The 22127-nt window shown below is 37.0% G+C and overlaps 1 protein-coding gene across 5 annotated transcripts in view; it reads right to left on the bottom strand.

The window, feature by feature from the left end:
- ESR1 (estrogen receptor 1) overlaps positions 1-22127 on the bottom strand; it is a 157634-nt gene that overhangs the window by 64793 nt on the left and 70714 nt on the right. For all 5 annotated transcript variants that reach the window (XM_083857305.1, XM_083857306.1, XM_083857309.1 and 2 more), the window contains one exon: positions 8613-8803. In XM_083857305.1, coding sequence (XP_083713431.1) covers positions 8613-8803 — 191 coding nt within the window. The remainder of the gene's footprint in view (positions 1-8612; positions 8804-22127) is intronic.

A 22127-nucleotide genomic window follows, 5' to 3' on the forward strand; every position in this document is an offset into this window, starting at 1 on the left:
AGAGCTACTGTTCCTACCTTCATATCATGATATGTTTCCTTTTGAAGTGGTGTATCATGAATTTGCTATTTAAATGTTAGCATAATTAGACTGTTTTCATGCCTACAAGCTGCACCTTAGACAATACACTGTTCACTTCAAATGAACAATCACACCATGTGCCTTAGAGCATTAACACACAATCACAGAATCACTGAAGAAGGGGAAAGGAGGAGAGGTTAAAACTTAAATTCTCCATGTTATGTCCTTCAGCTGTCCCATGGAGCTCACAGACTGTGTTTGACTTCGAGTGGAATCTCCTCATCTTTGCTTATGTATAAATCTAACTGCTCACAGGAGTTACATAATTCCAGCCAAATGTTTATGATACTGATTTTTCTCAAACCTTTGCATATACTAACAGGAAAAATTAAGAAGGAGAATGGGTACCAAGCCTGCTGCCATCTCATCAGTATAATAATGCATGAACATAGATATTGAGAAATGGTGATATATTACAAAAAAAAGAAGCCACTATTCAACTTTATAAATGTATAAATATAAAATTATATTTTCCACTCAAATATTTTTTAAGTTTTTATTATTGGCCTTATCTTTAAAATAAATTTGGTGTTTCATCTACTATTTCAAATTATGATAGTATGTGCAAAGTCTACTTCTTCCCTGATCCAATTTTTCTAATTTTAGACAAGGCAACAAAATAGAAAGTATATTTTTTCCTCATGACAAGTAAAAATAGACAAAAATACTGATCCAATCTTACAAAATCTGGCAAGGAATATGACATCAAGTTTCTGTTTCCCTAGCTGATAAATCACAATTGTTTTAAGTCCTTGGCAAATGATTAAAACAACAGCTGTGTTAAAGGGAAAAACTCCCACAATGTATTACTCACAACCATCTCAATATGATCTCTCCAGAGACAAAAAGCATTTTCAGAGAGAGTTATAGGCATGTCATGGCCATCTTATTCCCATAGACTTTGAATGAAACTCTTGTATTTTTAGCTCCCCAGTTTATTCGAGCCAGAAGGAGAAGGGGTAGAATTTTACTAAAGGAAGCTCCCACAACTATTACAAAGAGCCTAAGAAGCTAAAAATATTGCAAACTACTTTTGTGCACTCAAAACACTATCAAATGTTATCTACAAAAAAAATAAACAGAACTCTATTTTTATTCCAGGTATAACATCAGGGTTGGATCTTCAATACCTGAGTGGTTCCTGCTGTCATACATTTTTCAAGGACCTGTAACTAGGATAACTATATAATTATCCTTGCACTACCCTTGGAAGGGAATTTTTGGGTTTTGAAGGGAATTGTTGGGGTTTAAGGTATTATTTAATATTTAAATGTTAATAAATATTTATTATTTTGTATATTAATTTATTAATGAAATATAATTAAATATTTTAAACATTTTTGTTTCATTGGCAGAAGGAGGAGAGTAATAAAGGATTTTCACTACTCAGAGCATGCAGTGGATGTCGGCATTTCTGAAGCACAATGAACTTTCTGCATTGAAGTCTGTAAAACTGAAACCTCAGTAGAGCAAAAAAGCTGGCTCGCTAAATTGTTATACTACTCTTTGAGACCAGTATTTTTACCAAAAAAAAGATTGTTTTCTGCCTGTGTACCACTTTCTCCTGCAAAGTACAACCTGGATATATTATTCTTTAATTAACTGATATGTATCTGTGATCCTTGATTTGCTCCCTCATACCATAACATCATTCCATAGCTCTATAGTATGAAGAGTCATCCATTTTATAATCAGAAGGGTCAACCAAGGTATCTTAGTCTCTCATCCTGCATATCTCTAGAGTGGGAGTAGCCATGTTATCTCATGTTATGTCACACTCTCTAAAAGCAAGTGGAACAGGTTAGCACTTCCCTGCAGAACAAAAATTCCATGTTCTTTTGTATTTTTTAAATTTACGGTGCTTTTATCTCTCATCTGAATATTTTGAATTGCTGACAGGCTCACTTCTGAGCTAGTAATAATTTGAGTTTTCAGATGAAATATTCACTAAACACTTACAACATGTAAAAATGTTTAATTTTTTGTTGTTGTTGTTGCTTGATATTGCACAACAGTCATATTCCAGAGGAAGTAAAACAACATTAAAGGTGATAATACAGGATACATTAAGAACAGCTCCTTAAGAACAGCTCTTAAAAGCCAGGAATTCTATCTAAGAAGTTGGAAGAGCTTTAAATTTGGCAGAGGGAAAACAGATGACCATTTATAAAATGACATAAGAGTCAGTTCTCTACCCTGGTAATGTATGTTGCTCAGCTTCAGAAATGTATGAATTTTGCCTAGATTAACATGTCATATGTCAGCTAGGAAAATATAGTTCAGATGATTTCAGAAAATCAGTCTTAGGGTAGAACTATCAGAGTTCACTGTTACAATGGAAGCTGATATTGAATAAGGCTCCATAGTGTCTGTCCTGAATCCAGTTATATGTGGTGTTTTCCTCAAAAATGGATAATGATCTGGAGTATTTCTTTTATTAATTGTTATTCATTTGTAGATGACATTTATATGTGTTAGAAGAACAGAGGAAAGGCCAGACTATTCTGCTAGCCAGATTGAAATAAATGGCAGGAGAGTACAGAACAAGAATTCCAAATTATCTCGGCAAACTGGAGGTAGCACATGGGAGAAAAACAGCACAAAGTACAAAGGATTGGTAGAAATCTCTGCATTAAAACAAGAGTAATCATATGCACAACAGAATAAGGAAAAGAAATGGTTTCTTCTCCAAAAAAGTATGTCTGAGTTTATTTTGCATCACTCATGATTGTGAGTGAAGAGTATCATGTTTTTGTAAATAAGGCAAACATTATAGTGTGATGGATATAGACAAATACTGTGTGATGGAAGGGCTTGTAAGGTATCCCTATTGCTCTGTCCAGTACTTGTGAAACAACATATTGAAGGAAATCCTGCTTCAAGAAAAAAGATAACAGTAAAAAGTGGAGAATCTCCAAAGCAGAGTAACTAGAAAATTAGAATTCAAGAAAGAAGACCTATGAGAAAAATTTTAATAAACCTTGTTTCTTCAGGTTAGGTAAAAAAGAGTAATTTTTTTTTCAAGTGTGATAGCAAACTTCCATGTTTTAAAGGTTGTTGCAGAAAGAAAGAGAATTTTTTTTTTTTTTTTTTTTTTTTTTTTTTTTTTTTTTTTTTTTGTGGCATGATTAGCTGGAAAATAAGTGATGACCTTAACCTGCAGGCGGGAAGATTCAAATTTCCTAGTAGCCTTCACAGATAAGGAGAATAAAATATTGGATCAAGCTACAGGTTTTAAGAAGCAGTTCAATAAACATATATAAGGAATTAGTAGAAGTTGATCCTATCGCAGGACAGGAAGATGAACTTGAGCTCAAAGTCCACTGCAACCCTATGATTTGCTTAGGCCTTGAAAAATAAGGGGGTATCCTGGATACAGACATCTTAAGCCACTATCACATCCCTGCTGAATGCAGCACTTAAATTTTGCTAGAAAAGTACCACATTCAAAATTGCCTTACTAGGAAAAAAGAGGTATTGACTCTTGTCTTTCAATAGCGCTCAAATTTCTGAAACAAGATCACCATAAATTACACAGCTGAAATTAAAAATGCATGTTAGACAATGCAATCAGAGCATGTGTTTACCTTAAGGGACACTGGAGAAAAACTACTAAATGCACGAAAATACATCAAAAGAAGTTTTAGAAGAACCTGGCTGACCACCAGCAGTTAGAGCATTCTCAATGACAGCTAAACCCTGGTAGACTTTCCAAATCCACCTTTTCCAGCCTTCAAACTTCCAACAGCCATCTCCAACTGGAACCATGTGTTTTCCACCCTGAGGCCAGATGCCATCTGCAGCTCCCTGTTGAGTGGCTGTGATTAACTCTGCTAGTCTCACTGGGGTTCATGTTCTGCAGTTTGGCTGACAGCTCAAAGTGCCAGTGTACAAGCAGTCTTATTAGGGAGTTACTGCCTTCTTGGCTGCAGGATGTGAGCTGTTATAAAACAGATTACAAAAATATCATCTAAGCAGAAGACGAGAATGGAAAATTAAAGGGAAGATCTCAGAAATCTCCCAAATTGTCACTATTGCAATTGCTGCACTTCACCATTACCTAAACACTCACTTAGTAGCGTGTTTTACCAGTAAAATTCTCTCAAAGATGAAAATATTTATACATTACTGCCCCTCTCAACATTACATACTTTCAACAAAGTACAGCTCTATCACTGTCAAATAAAAACAATTGATAACACTCAAAGTCTACTGCCAAAACTCTCTCGCTTGATGGTCAGAAGGCACAACTGCTAATTAAAATCCAAGTTCAAGGCACACAAGTAAAATACTTCCCAGCTTCAAGAATTCCTGCACTTTGGTGACCATTATATCTCTGATCAAGACATTAAAGGCAGGGCTCTGCAATTCCTCAGCTATTCATCCATTCTCAGAAGCCAACCTGTTCTGGTAATGCCTCCCATCATGGAGTATTTTTTAACTGACTATATGTGAAATATCCCAGACATGAAAAAAAGCTGTGAACAAAAGCAGAGAAGATGCACCTGAAAAACATCAGAATGGCATAAGAAGGGGAAATAGAACCGGAGATTTCTAAAATTCTTGAGCAATTCTGGGATCAAGATACCCTCGTAACGTAAGGATTTACCCCTGGTTTGTTCAGAATTCCTCGTGCTCCCTCTGGGGGTTTGGAGACACCCATATCTAGGCATTTTCTGGATGCTTGTCAGAAATTGTATGAGTAATTCCTTCCTGTCTCATAGAGCTTGGTGGCTCTCCAAAAACCAAGTGAATTAGAATGGGGAAAGAATGTGTGAGTCACAAGTGATTTTTAATTTGTAAATGGCATTTGTGAGGCTCATGTTGAAATACATCATCCAGTTCTGACATCCAGATTTTAGAGATGCTGTTATGGGTGTGGGGGAATGAGTAAAGGTGCAAAGATAATGGACTCAGAAAGATATACAGCAGGAAACTGAAACATTTTAGTCCACTTAAGATATCAAGGTGATTTGATGACTTGATGACCTAACTTTTAAGAACTTTCCACAGGAGAAAGATAGTTGTTACTAGGACTGGTTCATGAAATCGACACAAAAGCCAAAGTAAGACACATAACTTTGATCAGTACACACTAATTTGCTGAATTTTTAGCATATAGGAGGACAAATCATTAGAATAAGCCATCATTTTAAGAAAAACATTACTGAGTTTTGTAGATGGATAGCATATAAAACTTGTATTGAGAGAAGAACAGAAATGTTGATCTAATGGCCCTTCTTGGTCTTAAACTTTATAGATATTTTAGGAGAGAAGTACAGTGTGCTGTGGTGTGGCTCCTTGTTGTGCTTCTGAAATCAAGCCCCTCAACCAAATACACTTCTAAAGGCTACATATGCTGGGTGAGCACTCTCATATCACCATGCAATGTGGTATTCCTAGTGTTCTGTGACTTTTCTCTCCCATGAAAGATTGTATGTTAATATCATTCTGCACTGAGATTTCTCAAAGCAAGGTCCCAAGTCACTTTTGGGACATAAACTAACAAAATAGACTGACATAGGCAGTTTCAGAAGGCAGTTCAGGTTTTCCACAAAGCATCTGTTTTTTAGACAAAACTGAAAACTTGTGCATCTTGACACAGTTTCTAATTCAGGTTACCTCTTAAGCTTTAACTACTTGAAGACAAAGAACAACACCTTACCATTTTAAACTCACAAAATATTACCAGGAATATTCCAGATCCCCTGGATAAAAGTGAAGCTATCTACTGTCACTGCAGGTAAGTTCCAATGCAGATGTGAGTTTTCATAAAATTTCAGTATATAGATACTGGTGAATATAGATACCTCAGCTATCACTGATAATAAGAGAGGTAATTCATTACTACATACAGCTTGTTAGTGTCTGTCCTTACTTCTTCCTGTGGTTCTATTAAGAATATAGAATATTCGTATACAGTCTGACAGAAACAAAATGGTTCATTACAGCAATTTTCCTATGAAATCTCTGATGAGAAATACAGAAATTATCATCTCTGCATCTAAATATGTATTGATAAATACAGGTTAGCAAAGAACAAAGCACAATTATTTTTGCTGAAACAACAAAAATCTTTCTTTAAAGCATTTTGGTTCATTTTTGTTCATGGAAAAAAGTTCTCCAAACAGTGTTTGATCATATGATTCACAGGAAATTCTTCCCATTTATTTTAGTAATAAAGAGCACATATACAATGCAGTATATAGAATAAATCAAAAATATTTAGTCCACACATTCTTCTATAAATATACCTGCACGTAAGTAACATTCATTCCTAGCTATCTGATCACAACATATTTAAAATGTTTTTGCATCTATTCTCAATCTAAAAATTACTTTCATTTTCATAAATTGGACACATGTACAATGAGAACATGTAATTGCTCTAATAGGGATCTCTTCCAAATCCAGTAAAAATTAAAAAATTACCTTAGTTTATTAAGACTGGGTAGCTATGACTTTAAAAGTTCAGAAGACTTTTCTTACCCTCTGTGATCAAATGATCACAATTCTCTCATTAGTACTTGTATTCTTGATTTTTTTCCTCTATACTTGTGGGTGTCATTTTTTACAATAACTCAATCACAAAAGAGGTGGATCAACTGGAGAAAGTACAGAGGAGTTTAACAAATAGGATCAGAAGTCTAGGAAGCATGTTCTACTGAAGGAACATGGTTTGTTTAGTCTAAAAAAGAGAAGACTGTGAAAAGATATGATAACAGTCTTCAACTATGTAAAAGGTTGTTGTAATAAGCATTCTTCATGCCCACAGGGTACAGGGCAAGAAGCAAAGAGCTTAAATTAGAGCAAACATGACTTATCACAATCACAAAAGACATTTTATGGGATGCTGGAAACTTAATTTTTAAGATTTAAAAGCTTATCTACTTTAAAATTATCTTAAAATATATATGCAGCAAGAAGCAAATTTACTAACTAGTCTTTACTGTAGCACAAACAGAAAACAGATTCAGTGTGGTGGACCACATTTGTCAATGTGGAGACCAAGGCAAAACCACCAAGTGCTGACAGCAGAAGCTCAGTGAAACATTCATTTCTTCTCCCACAATGGCCAAACACTGAAGATCTTTTCTGCACAATTATTTGATAACTCTTACTTTTGCCTAAAGCTATTTCAATTTCCACTTTGTTTTCACTTAGTTCAGTTCAAGCACAAGGACATAATTTCAAAAGTCTAAGAATAATTCTGACTTGCTCAGAAGAACTGAAGAAGAAAAATAACAAATACACAATAAGGGTGCTGTTCTCCTGACATCTCAAATTAAAGTAAATGACTCTGATGTGAAGAAAAAAAGCATTTCACCGTTTCCCCATTCAGTGTTGCTTATTACTGACTTCTGGGTCTAACCACTCGCTCTTTCAAAAATCATTTCAGTGTGTCTGGACAAACAGAACTATGAGTAACTATTAATTAATCATTGTCATTCAAATAATTCCATCAGTGTCTACCCCTCAGTCATTCTTTCACTTTTTTTCTTCAAGGAGGGGAAAATTATGAGCTGAATGCTGGAAGTCCTATTTAACTCACCTCAGTGCTAGTCATGCAACAAAACAGGCAATAATCACACCTTGTGATATGATGTAAAACTGTTCCACACTATGTTTACTTCAGTAAAACAGGCAACAGAAATTTTTGTGCCCATGTATCACCTGGAGACTTAAAAAACTGTAGAAACCTAAATAAAGCACAGCACTTTACCAGTTTTCTGTTTAAAAGGAAGAAATGTTTTATTTTCTTCTCTAAAACTCAGATACTGAACAGTATCTGTATTTTCAGTAGAATTATAATTACTTCTTACTCATTTTAAGAGATGTTGAACAAAGAAAAAAAAAAAGTGACAGGCATTTAAATAAAGAATTATCTCTGTCACAGTAATTAACAGTGTTTTTGTTAGATGCCCTTTACTCCACTAGCTTTTTTAACCATGACAAGACTGTGAATGAAACCATTCTGTGTACAGTTCAAAGCCCTGCTTTGTTGGCAGATGCAAATAATATTTCATCAAGGAAATATTCCTTTTCAATACTGGCTCTCAAGAGATATCTAGCATCTTTAAGAAACTGATACTTGGACTGAACCATCTGGCTAATGGAGCACTAAATTAAGATTAATAAATCAATCAGCAGGAATTAATAATCTGATAGGGAATTCTCAAAAAAAAAGGCTTGGATCAGAGGGGAGATATTCATAGCCTGAAAGTGATCATCTTGATCCAATATGGATTTTAAATTAAATTTCTCACTACCACCATGGTCAGATATACCTAAAGCAAGGATGATATAGAAAAGCTTTGCTTTTCCTCATTAATGCTGGACTAAATAACAACATATTTTATATCTGCTAAAAGCATTCACCAAGTACAGAGCTAAAACTAGTTGGGAGAGCACAACAGCAGCTAATGAAAACGCAATAAATGCCATTGTCCCGGACTCAGGCTGAAATCTCCAGTACCTTCAGTTTCCTCAGGAGTAAAGAGTAAAGGTGACTCACTTGAGCAGTTTGTTACCTTGAATACTCCTTTTGAAGAAGGCTTTGCAGCCCTCGCAGGACCAGACGCCGTAGTGGTATCCTGAGGCGTAGTCGTTGCAGACGGCGCAGTACCGCGTCTCCTTGGCCGACTCCATGGGCAGGTTCCCCTTCTCGTTGGTGCTGGACATCCTCTCCCGGATGCTGTGGCGCCTGTTATCTGAGCTCGGTCTGTTGACAGCAGAAAAACCGAAAAGACAAGCATAATTCTTTCAGAGAGGTCAAGCTTCATCCGCTGCTTGAGGTTGTAAGAAAGAAGTCCTGTTTGTTTGAAAACAATCGATAGACGAAAATACAAAAAAAAATCTACTGCCCTCTTTCCTAGTTGCAGAATTAGTAAGATACTGGCTAATTTCTTATAAATCAGCCTGAAGGTATTGGTACTTTGAAAAATAAAAAAGCTTTTTGATAAATTAACCAATTTTTCAACAATACAAAGAAATACCAAAAAAGCGCACTATTTTGTGTGTACCTGCTCCCATCCAAAGGTTTCATCATAACTGCAATATCAGCAGCTAGGCTGAGAATCTGAGTCAAAAATCCCTTATGACTGCACCTGAATTAGTTTAATTATTAACTTAAATTATTATATTATATACATCTAAATTATTAACCGAGCTGCTTTCAAGTGTTATTGCCCAGTTAGAGATGCAAGCTTTCCTTCACTTGTCAAGATCTAATATTGCATTAAAAAGTGCCCTTTCTCATAAAAATACCACTTACATTACAATACCACAATACCACCATAAAAATTTAGAAGCTGTTTTACTGTGACAAAATAAAAGGGTATTAAAGATTGTTGCCGAAGAACTTATGTCTCAGTGACACAGACGTTACCGCACATGTACCAGACATGCACGTGACCAGCATGTGCAGGATGCTGTGCAGGTGAAAACCAAACAGATCTATCTGTAAATGGCCATGGATTCACATCCACTGAACCTGGGAAGAGGTTATTATGGGTAGCTGCTGCAGGTGTGATACACAAAGCTGAGAGGATGTCAGATTGCCAAGGGAACCACCAGTGAACTCTGGGATTGCCCCTGGAAGGCAAACAGTTCTTGCAAAACATGCTTTCCAGTAAGAGTCTGCGCTAAAAATTGTCCAGGAGACAAATACCAGGGGGTGTGACAGCACCAGACAAGCTAAAGCATGAAGAATCCTACTGTTTATAGCAATTATCCACTTACATGCATGCTTTAATTGCTGATTAGTAAACAGGTGGCTTTTATCTCCCCAGAGTCTCAAAATTTTCTCAAACAAACACATCCTGGTTATGAGCCCAGGATCTACTTTCAGATTTCTTCCTACATATCTAATTTTGCCTTATTCTCTTCTTGAGCACAGCAAAACTTGCTGTGCTTTAATGACCTGAGACATCTGGCACCAACCACATCTTCCTGCTCCAAACATACTCCCCAGCAGCTTTTTGATTTCTTTAGGTATGCTCTAATAATATCTCATCTGGCCTAAGTCCCCTGACATCTCCTGCTGCAGTACTTCTCAACTGCTTTCGACTAGCCAAATGCACCTGGACACTCTCACATGTGCTCTCAGCCATCCCCTCAAGACTTCATATATATAATTCTGTCCCCAAATATGATACTAATTCAAAGCTTTCAATGAAAATATACAAGTTATTAGAGGAACATGAGGCTTTACCAAGTTAGCAGAAATTGCTACTGGTATCATTCAGGAAAACTGCATTTTTTAAACCCAAAGTTCTTTGCCAAGACTTATACATTGCTAATTTTGAACATTTACTTAAATAACCTTTTTCCTTTGCTTGGAACTTGTGCAGAAGTGAAGAATTGTAAAGGGTGAAGTGCTGACATGACACATCTCAGGTTTTTTAGTGAGACAGGAAAATTGGAGAATGTCACAATTGACAATATGATTCTATGAAACTAGGCAGGGGAAAAAAGTCCTTGACTATTTTAGATATTAACATGTAAAAAATTAAAAATTTCAAATGTACCAAAATCAATACAGTATCCTTAATCAATCATTATGGATGCAACACCTACATTGCATATATAAATACCTTTGACCTTTTCCAGCCCACAAACCTAGCTAACACTTTCTGTTCCTCTCAAGGTCCTGAACCTTCCATTGAATTTGCTTTATCCTAGTGCCTCATTTAATTGATTTCTTTTTTTTCTCTACTGAGCACTGATCAAAGCTGTTCTTTCTTATCTTCTCCACCCTATTCTCATCTGTCTGCAGCTTTATTATCTCTGTCAGTATAATTTTAAATAAGCCATGTTGTGGCTTCTTTAAAACACATACTCTTAGTTGCACAGAACTGCAAGAATGCTTTAAATATTGGAAGTAATCCAGTAAGCAATCTAATAACTGTCAATATGATTTTAACAGCAGTAAACTAATCCATTAGGTATACATGGCGACTTGATAGATATGCATAATTTTGATCTTTTTTTTTAAACTGATACAAATATGCATGTTATAGAAGATAAGGTCCCCAAAATTATTTTCATATCAACAAGAAATACAAAGATACTAGAACCTTTCACTTTAAAAAACAGTACGAGAAAAAAATATTCAAGTTTCAAAACAACTACATATATTTGCAGGAGTGTAGCAGTTTTCCAATGTAACACACTTACTAAAGCAATCCAGGTTTCCCAGTTGAATACGAAAGAAAACCCTTTCATAGGTAAAACCAAAATTAAGAAATACCAAAAAGTATTGATGGATCTATCAGCCCAGATAAATTAAATTTTCATCTTTTCAAAATATTAATCCTTTTTCAGATCAAGCCTGGGTTCACAAACACATTTTTACTGAAGTTATACTTAAGAAAGATAAAAAATAACTCAATAATTACCTGAAATAAACAAAACCAAAAAAAGGCTTCTTCTAATGTAGAAAAAAAAATTTAAAAAAATATTTTTTAGGAAATAAAAAAAAATAAGAAAATATTTGTATTTCTTTTCGTAAAATATAAAAGTTCATATTTTATGATAAATATGTGCACTCCAAAGAAAATAAGCTGCATGAAAACACTGAGAAGGAAGATGCAGTAAAGACAGATATCTTTTCACGCTTTTCACAGGGAAGCTGCTGCTCACGCCTGCTGCTCACAGTACCCACGCCTGCCAAACCTGACTGGGTCCTTCCTGCACACAAACTTTGAGCATGGGGAGAGCGCTGTAAATCTGTTAACACAGGCTTTCACAAGGCAAAAGGAATCTAAAGATGACCTCGCTGCTTCCCACCCTCAGATTCAGTTCCACTCCAGCAGCCCTTGAGCAAGGTTTTGCAAAGTGGCCCGGCAGAGTCATCACAATCAGGCTTTGGTGAACCGTAGTGGGAAGCACACTAAAATACCCCTAGCCCCATATTCCCCAAAAATAACATTCTTTCCATTTATACAGTGGAAATAAAAGATGGTAATAAATTAAGTCAAGTAATTATTGGAGGAAGTGAGGAGAAAAACTTTTGTGAAAAGAGGATCCCAATAATAGAGATTGCTAAATCAAAATAATATATCAGATTTCATCTAGAAACCAGCTGCTAGTTAGTGTACATCACAGACCACTGGTGCTGTGTCCTGACAAAAAAAACATAATAGTCCACTCTTCATCCAGTTTTCAAGGGCTGGTCTTCTGGAGAACATAGTACAACAATCTAATCCAGCTTAATGACTTTGGCAAGACCATCATTCCCAAAATACAAGGGCAGAACATTTTCTGAAATTCCCTTTGTAATCTATGCAAACAATAACAAAACTAAAAAAACCCAAAAGGTCTTGCCATGTTTACCAAAAAAATCCACAAATCACAAAAAAGGAAAACCTCAGATAAAGCCCTCTCACCAAGGTCTGCATAAAACCAGAACAGATTAGAAATTGAAAAAAAACTAGAATTTACTGCACATTTCCAAATGTAATAACACAGCAGACATAAAATGGAAAGTGTTCGGAGCCTACAGAGCAGAACAAACTTGTCTTCCACACTCCCCTTCATGTTTCACACTTTGATGAGTGTGTAAGGAAACAAGACACCTCTGCTTTATACTTCCACTCACCATCTAGAGCTCTGAATAAGAGATTATAAACCTTATATTGACTGCAAAGTAAAAGGAAGTGTGCATGAGACAATTACAGTTTTATAAGTTAAGCTGAGGATTTTTACTTCAAGAGAATCTAACTGGCAGGCAGAATGAATTTAGGATAGTCCAAAGTACACACTTCATACAACAGTGAGGAAAGGACAAACTTATTCACAACTCCAGCATTACCTGAAATAAAGAGGCTTTGTTGTAGGAGGGCTTTAGGGGGAAATTATACAAATAGTTTAAAAAGACAGCTTGAGAAATTCTAGTTTTCTGAATTTATTTTCAAACATGAAACTTTAATCTGCAGCCACTGACTCTCTCTTATCAGAATGAATGAAATTTCCCAGGGCAAGACACCTCAAAACTAATGGTCGTTTAAAAAGCAGACAAGGTCTAGTACAAATGCTTTTCCACACATTGGACTTAGAATAACACCATTCTGCCATTCCATATGAAATTAATCTGCTGATAGAATATGAACTTCTGTATGGGGAAAAGTATTTATGAAATACTGTTTGAACAGATCTAATTGCTTGAAAACACTTAACAAGATATCCTAAGAATAAGTACTCAATAGGATTGACCAAGTATATAAATAAAGAGAAATTTGCCAAATACATTAAGGAAGTCAAACTGCCCTCTCAAAGTGTAACTCCAATGAATCTGAAAAAAAATCATGTCATCCAAATGAAAGTATTGGCTTTAAAAAGTATCCAAAAATGTCTGGGGCTGAAATTAAGCTAAGTGCAACCTGACAAAGGAGAGAGAAAGCTTCACATGGAGTTGTATCTCAAATGGACAGAATCATAGGATATTTTAGGCCAGATGGAACTTTGGGACATGACCACATGCCAAGCAAGTGTTAACACAATACAGACTACAGCCATGAAGGTGGGCTCCAACAATGGGAGCAGACACTGGCATCACTCCTTGGCTGATGCTCCACTGATGATGGAGATCAGCTATGGCTCACCCTGAGACCTGATTGTCAATGTCTCCTGATCCATGTTCTCTGAGCACCTGCAGCACACACAACTAAATTCTCTTTCTCCCCAAAACAGGATGGTTTTGTCTATAACTCCATAAGAGAGTTCTTGCATACCTCCTCTCCTTGGGAAAGGGCCACTTAACCTGGCCAAACCCTGCCTGGGAGTGTGAAACTAAGCAGCAGTGAGAGCCATCATGCTAATCTTTGCACCATGTCCTGGCCTTGTTTAGGTAACTAAAACATTTCCAGGGCTTTCTTTCCCCACTATCCTCAGTTTACTCCCTGATGATCAATGGGTGCAATGGGTGTAGCATCAAAACCAAGAGTAATAAGTGTTTCCCTGGGACAACGATGGTATCCCTTCCAGCTTAGTGCCTCACTAAATTTACATTCAAGTTCACCAACAGTTTCTGTATGGGATAAACATAGCTGTGGAAGGTTGACACTCCTGGGGGAAAAGAAGCTGTAGGTTGAGGAAGAGCTGCCCTTAATTCATTCCTCTAAATGGAATGCATGGCTAGCTCCTTCTCTTCTCTTTCCAACAGCCCTGACAGCTACCTGTGCCTTCACAAGTCTTTCTGTCAAGGGAAATACAGACTGTAACCAGGAAGACCACCTCAGCAGAGTTGCACAGCAGCTCCTTTGACACCTAGACAAGATAGGAGGAGGCCATCCTGACAGAGAAATGCTCCTCTGGTCAGTGATTCTCATTAATTTCATGGATTTTGCTCATATCTTGTCTTCACCTTTGTGATAAGTGTAGGGACACCTCAACAGGACTACTTCCATAGAAAACCCCAAGTTGATGTAGTGAATGGATGAGGTGAAGAAATATTGACATAAATTAATGAGGAGAGATAATATGAAGAACTACTCTAAAAATAATAGAAGATATAGATGAAGGCCAAATAAGTAAAATGGCAAGGAAACCAACTGAAAACTGAATGGCCTCAATGCAGAAAAAAAGAATAAAATATAACTGACAAAAGAGAAATGTAAGAAAAATAAATGAAAAAAAAGTTAAATGAAAGTTGAATAATAAAATAATCTTTAAATGCTGACAGTATTTCATGGAGTATGAGAAAATGTATTTTGTAGTCAGAAGACAGTGAAATGTTTTCTTTAGAACTAAAATAAAATACAATTTGATTTAACAACCTAAATTTAAAAACTCATGTAAAGTATCTGGGTATTGACCAAGCAACAGTAGTCTTGAGGACAAGCTCTGGCAAAATGAAAACAAAATCTTGTCTTCTTGGGTCATCAACTTCTTATTTGACATTAAATTAAACATTTCCTTTGGCATTAGTTTTATCATCTTCCTTCATTCTTAACTCTGGTTAGTTTTAAAATGAGTGATTGAAATGCTACATTTGGATATCCCAAAACTATACCACTCCATATGTGCAGGAAAATGCCCTCTAGAACTATCTAGTAAAGGCAGTATAAATTTGCACATTTTTTCAGTCCCTTAAAGCTTCATTTTTGACAAATTTAATTTTATTCTCAGATCTATCACTAATATTTGCTGACTGCATTAAAGTCTAGAGAAATCTGTTATGCACTGTCACTTAGTGGTTTCCAACATCTCCAGCCACATTTCCTGGAGGTTCTACTGATGGGAGGGTAAAGGAGCCCAGGCTACTTGTTCATGCGTCCAATACCTGAACTGGGGTGTTTTCAGTTCTTCCCTCTCCCATACTTCCAGTCCTTGGATTTGTTTTCCATGGCTTATACATGCCAGCTAATAATTTTGCAGCAGATTCCCTTGACAACATAGAAGTTTGCCCAGCATTCTGAAAAATGTGGAAGTTCTTCTTGGGAATAGCAGGGGAGTGAGGGATGGGTTCTAAATAGGAAAGAGCTCAATCTATTTGTCAGTTCTATGGGTCTGAAATTTAAATTCATACCAAAAAAATCTTTCAAATAAATACTGAGAAATTGATTCTCTTTCATTCTGTATCTCAGTGGTGTTGGAATCTAAACTATAGCTCACTTACAGAGTCATTTTCATTATTCTTAAGCAAAGAATGGTGATGTAGCTGTACTTTATGGAATAGCCCAAAATTGAAATAGTTTTGAAGCAATAGCAATTCTCTGGTTTGTTTTTTGTGTTTTTTGTTGGTTTTTTTTTTCCTTATGAAGAGAAGTTTAATAATTTCTTTTTGTACATAAGGTGAATGCAAAAACACCCACACATATTCTTTATACAAGTATACCTTAAAAAAAGATTAAGATTTTAAACAGAGAATGGTTGAACTGCATCTTCAAATGCTAGTCAAACCTTCATTTATCTATCATGTTTATATGTATGTTATCTTTAATTATGTGACCATATTTTTCAAAGGGCAACAGCTCATCAGTGCAGCAAATAAAAAAGAATTTATTAAATGAGCAGCTACTCTGTCTGTGAGGGTTTTTTTCCATGACTACTCAGTGTCTGGTGCCTTACTATCAGCACATTGTCCAAATTCAGAATTAATTTCCTCCCAGTGTTTCCATGCCACCATAGCAATTTAGCAGCTGGCAGGTCCTAATGAATGTATTTTTCCAATACTCTTCTGAGTTGAAAGGATAAAAAATGAGACCGAGAGAGCTTAAGGTCAAAAGTATATCCTGAGTTACGGGCAATCTGAGTTTTTAAGTACTCACCATCAAATAGGTTTTGAATGCTCATAGTGCTACTTTTCTTGTCTGCAATTGCAAGAGCAAATGTTCAACACTTATGTGAATCAAACTGTAGGACTTCCATTTTGCACAAAGAAAATTACAACACAACACCAGAATGCTTCTGAAGAGTTTGATTTAAATGATTTCTGAAGCTTACAGGAGCATTTGTGGCAGAATTAGACAGAAAGTTAGTTCTGAAGGCCAGAAAATCAGCTGCTTCCACATAATAATTTTCGCCTCTTTCCTTTTTTAGTTATCAACCTTTGGTAAAAGTGATTAGAGAATTTATGGTGAATTTATAGAGAATTTATATTCCACTATAGGAGTATGACACATTCCACAGATGATCCTTTTCATATATTGGAACAGCAGCCCACTTATAATTACTTTATAAATACGGAAAAAAATCATAATAATCACAAAGGGACCAAATAAGATTTGCACAGGTCACCTTGTATAAAATTTAAAGTTTGCAAATAATAGCTTTTCAGTATGTAGCTTCTCACCTTCTAAAGAGGACATCTAGAAAAACAAAAATGTTAGCTTTCTACCTCACAGAGTCACAGACAGCAGAGCAGGGCCATGTTGGTGGACCCTTCACTTGTGTTAATGCAGCGTGGGATGACAGATCACTCATTCAGCAGCAGAGGAAGGATATCAGTGGCACCCACTAACTGTTGTATGGAGCAACAGTGTAAGTCCTTTCTTCTACTCTATTTTAGGAGAAGTTCTTAGACACACAGAGGCTGCTGCCACTACTGCCAGTGGGAATAGATATCCTTCATCTACTGCTCTCATTTGGCCCATCCAGTCCCACTTGTCCCATTCTTACACTTACCTTGACCTTTGGGCTTTCCCTTCCAGCCTCATCTCCCTGTCTAGTAAGGAAAACCTTCCCTCCTCTGGTGCCTGGCCTGGCTCTGCCTGGCTACTTCCATCATGCCCAGATTCCTTGCAGGTGTTTCATCCACGCAGGCATTCTCTCTCTCACAACTCATTTTTCTCATGTCCTGGGCAGGATGGCTCCACTCTTCTACCTTTTTTTCCTGTGACTTGATCCAGAAGTTGCACAAGCACATACTGATATTTGTAACTAAAGAAGATTTGAGGGACTTTAGTATTGCCATCTCTTGGCTACATGTAACCTGCTAATCATAAAAGGACATAACTACATATTTTTTACCAAGGCTGAATTTAAAATTTTTGTAATCCTGTGGTAAGTAGCTCTTTATAAATGCTATCAACTATCAACAAAACAAACCATGAAGTTTTTCAAGTCAGTCCTACTAGAATTAAAAAATATAAATTTTAAAAAAGCACAAATATTTCTTTGTAATACCTGTAAAGCTCTGAAATGTCATTTATGTATAGGGTTTCACTTTATATGATTTATAATTCTGTCTTTTCTCCTCTGGAATGGGACTGCTCCTCTTAGAAGACAAGCCTTCAGAGTAACCACTCCCCATAGCCTGAGGCTTTGTGTGCCAGGACATTTTGCCCATGGGATAAAATGAAGGCCAGAAATACATCTTAGAAGAACCAATTAAGAGATGTCATGCAAGCCACAATGTGTGAAAAATGCCATACTATTTTATGTCAGAATTTAACTTCTGAAATAAGATAAAATGTTATTTTCCTATTAATATTCTGAAGACTACTTAAATCACCACAGAAACCAACAAGAAACAAAGAAAAATTCTCTCCTTCAATTTTCAAGGAAAAATATTTCCAGTGGAATTTACATTTTGCAGAAATATTGACTCTTAAAATATTTGAAAGAAGTATATTCAAACACAAAATTCTTCTTTTCCTGCAATGCACATTTACAAAGAAAAAAACATATAATTTATACATAATAATGTATTAGTATATAATTAGTACAACAAATAAAAGACACATCCATAAGCACAATTCTGCCTTGTTAAGCAGGAGGAGAAATTGCTGAGATCTCTACCAGCAGCTAAACTGCCCTGCAGTCTTGATGAGACATGAGTAACACCAACAGACACACAGAAATTTTATAGTCTGCATTGCCTATATAGTAGCATCCAGTAAAGCACGGGCAGAGAATCATTTAAAAGACTGCCCCATAGGAACTTGTTTTAACTTGCCCTTACAATATTTCCAATTATTAAGCCTCTCTCTGTGAACTGTTTGCTGCTTCACTACCTCATGGCCAGCCCAAGTCCTCTCCTGGCAATAAAGCTAATTTTCCCTCAGCTATTTCCAGTTAGCCTGGAAAACAATTCAGATGCATCTCTCTTGGTACACATTTTCCCTTCCCTTTCCTGCCACACCATGTACTCTCCCTCCATCCTTTCTTTCAGAGTCTCCTTTCTAATTCTCCTGCTCTCATAAGGACATTGCTCTCCCCTCAGTGACCATAAAAATCTGAAAGATGCCTTGCCAGTATCTCTTAAAACAGCATATTGACCTGTTTATGTGTTTTTCTGTTCACAGAACAAAATCTGCCTTTTCTGCAAAAGATTACTCTGTTGACTTGTATTTCACTTATAATTTTCTATTTCACTTAGACTATTTCTTATTCTGATTTTCTTTTCTCTATTTAGTAATTCTCCAGTCATTGTACTTTTCATTAATTTTCACCTTCCCGAAGGCCAGGTACTGCACTGATCCTAAGAATTTGAGAAGTATTTAATGTTTTGGATTCTGTTGTGGTAAGCAGCACTAGAAAAATGTTCTCTTACATATTTACCCATTTGCAGACCTCTGCTACCTATAACAACTAGCAGATAACTTTTGGTTATTTAAAAATTAATGGCAGTGTCTAACCTGTGGAGTAAAATTTCTGCTGAGTATTGGGTTTGTGTATCTTTTGAATCCCTGCTCATTGGATGATCCCTCTATTCTTTAAGGAACAACACCAGTGGAAAAAAAAAATTGATCCAATTCTCTAGGATATAAAATAATGACTGGTCAAATTGCTTAGGGTTTTTCTGCCCATTTCTATCTCCTGCCAAGTGCAGCTTTGCCTGAGCACGATCTGTCCCTGACACCATCTCTCAGCCCCAGACTCTGCTGCATGAAGAGTCATATAATCTGAGGCTCATTCCACTGTCTCAAAGCATGCCAAATCTGATGAAAAAGCTGCTGACAAAGTGTCCCTGGGCACTGCAAAAGATATGATTTTCTGGCAGCAATACCAAGTTGCTGTGTGGCTCTGGAGACAGGAGCAACAGGGCTCTGAGTGTGGCAATCAGCTGTGCCCACAAGTGTGCCAAAGTGGAGCGCTCAGCAGCCAAACACTCTGGAAGCCTGCACTTAGGATAACTCACTTGAGTGTAAACAATCTGAAGAATAAAAGGTTTGAAAAGCTGAAAGCATTAAGAAACCAAAAGGCCAGCTTCAGCTCACAATCTCATGTACATCCTGTGTGGCTTTCACGCTTTTAGAAATTCCCAGTCATCTCTATTAAAGTTATTCTATCCCTCAAGGACTCAGCTAGAAATTGCACCCCTGCATTTCTTATAAGAGTCTTAGAATTATAATATGGTTTTTGTGAAAAGGCTGAAGTTTATTCTTCCATAACACATTCAAAAGAAGTATTTTCTCCAAGTTTCATTCTAGTAAACCTTTTCTAAAATTAGCCAGACATCAGGCTACTTTTTTTTTCCTTTTTTTAATGCTCAGATAAACTAGCACAATCCAACCATCTGAAAGAAAAAGGTTAAGTGCACTCAATAAATTGGAAAAAGGTATTTCAGGAAGTGCTGTCAGATTCTTACACTTACCTCCAAACTATTTCAAAGGTAAGTACCAGCAAAAACACAGGAATCAGTCATAAATCTTTCTTTATTGTGCCTTTATAGGACTTCTAAGTGCTCATGTGATCCTTTTATTCTTGGGCAAGCCCTCTTTCCACATATTAAGGATGCACACATTGTTTAACCAATTATCCAAAGGTTCGATAAATTCCTTGGAAAATCTTTCAATGATCAACCTTAAACAAGACATTTTTAAGAAAAATGCTTGAAATATTTAAAGTTTCTCATTTACAGCACCCTCAAAAAATTGTTAACTAGGAATGCTGATTGCAAAATGCAGCATTGTAATTTAGATATACCATTGTTTCAAAAATTCCAACCAAGAGCAATCTAATGTTGCAAATTACATTTCTTTAAAATGAACACTTGAAATGTTACTTTAAGGAGCCTACTGCATTTCAAAATGAACTTTTGAAACAAAACACTGGTACAGCCACGTGTGGTCATAACAAAGAAATCTGAGGGCTCTAAGCCACAGGAAAATAAATCTTGGCGAAATAAAAGACTACTTAAAGTAGTGCTTTGAAGTCCATCAAAGTGCATACAGACCTCTTGAAACAGCTAGAGAAGAGACAAAAACATATTCCCAAATAGATTACCACCAGGCCATCTCCAAGAAACTCTATGCAGCTGCTTGCAAGAATACAGGAAAAAAAAGACTAGGCAGGGGTGCCAAATCCAAAAACACAATGGGCAGCAGAGAAGGAGGTACTTGGGAAAATCTGACATCTGTTCATAAAAATGCTTGAGTATTTGCCCTAGCAAATAAGGTTTATCTCCAGCTCCTTGTTTTTGCCCCAGAAGTCCCTAGGAAAAGAGCCTCTGCAGCCCTTAGACTAACAGTGCACAGTTCAGGGCCGAGTGAAAGAAAAAAAACAGTTCTTGAACATACAGACCCATTTGTGCTTAAGTCAATTTCATCAAACCAAATTAATAAATACACACATTTAGGGTAAGATTTTGGGGAAGATTATTCTGGGAGTTATTGAAGAATACCTGAAGGACAATACAGTCATTGGTCACAGACAACATTATGCTTTTCAAATTTAATCTCCTCATATGACAGGGTAACACACCTAGCTGATCAAGGGAAGCCAGTTGACATAATCTTTAAGATTTTAGTAAAGCTTTAGAAACTGTTTTTCGCAGTGTCCTTCCAGACACAATGTCCAGCTCACAGCTGGATAAACTCTTCATGAGACGGGTGAGCAACTGGCTCATGGGTGGAGCACAAAGGGTTGTAGTGAATGGGGTGACATCAGACTGGTGACCTGTGGGATAACACAGGGCTCCTGCAGAGACACCTAAACAAATTAGAGGGCTGCACAATCAACAACCTTAAGAAGTTCAACAAGTGCTGGATTCTGCATTTGGGATGGAACAACCCTGGATGTACAGAGAGACAGGGGAGTGAGATGGAGGAAAGCAGAGCCACAGAGAGGGACCTTGGGGTCCTGGTCCAAGGCAAGTTGAACATGAGCCAGCAGTGCTCTGGCAGCCAGGAGGGCCAACCCTGTCCTGGGGGGCATCAGGGACAGCATCACAGCTGGGCAAGGGAGGGGATTGTCCTGCTCTGCTCTGAGCTGGGGTGGCCTCACCTCCAGTGCTGGGGCAGTTTTGGGTGTCACAATATAAGAAGGATATAAAGCTATTAGTGTCCAAAGCAGGGTGACAAAGATTGTGAAGGGCCTTGAGGAGAAGCTGTATGAGGAGCAGCTGAGGTCACTTGGTCTGTTCAGCCTGGAGGAGACTGAGGGGAGACCCCACTGCAGTTACAACTTCCTTGTGAGGGGAAGAGAAGAGACAGACACTGATCTCTTCTCTGTGGTGACCAGCAACAGGACACAAGGGAATGGCCTGAAGCTGAGTCAGGGGTGGTTTAGTTAGGAAAAGACTCTTGACCCAGAGGGTGGCTGGGCACTGGAACAGGCTCCCCAGGGAAGTGGTCACAGCACCAAGCCTGACAGAGCTC

This window comes from Zosterops lateralis (genome assembly GCF_965231275.1).
Source record: "Zosterops lateralis genome assembly, chromosome: 3".
Lineage (NCBI taxonomy): Eukaryota > Metazoa > Chordata > Aves > Passeriformes > Zosteropidae > Zosterops > Zosterops lateralis.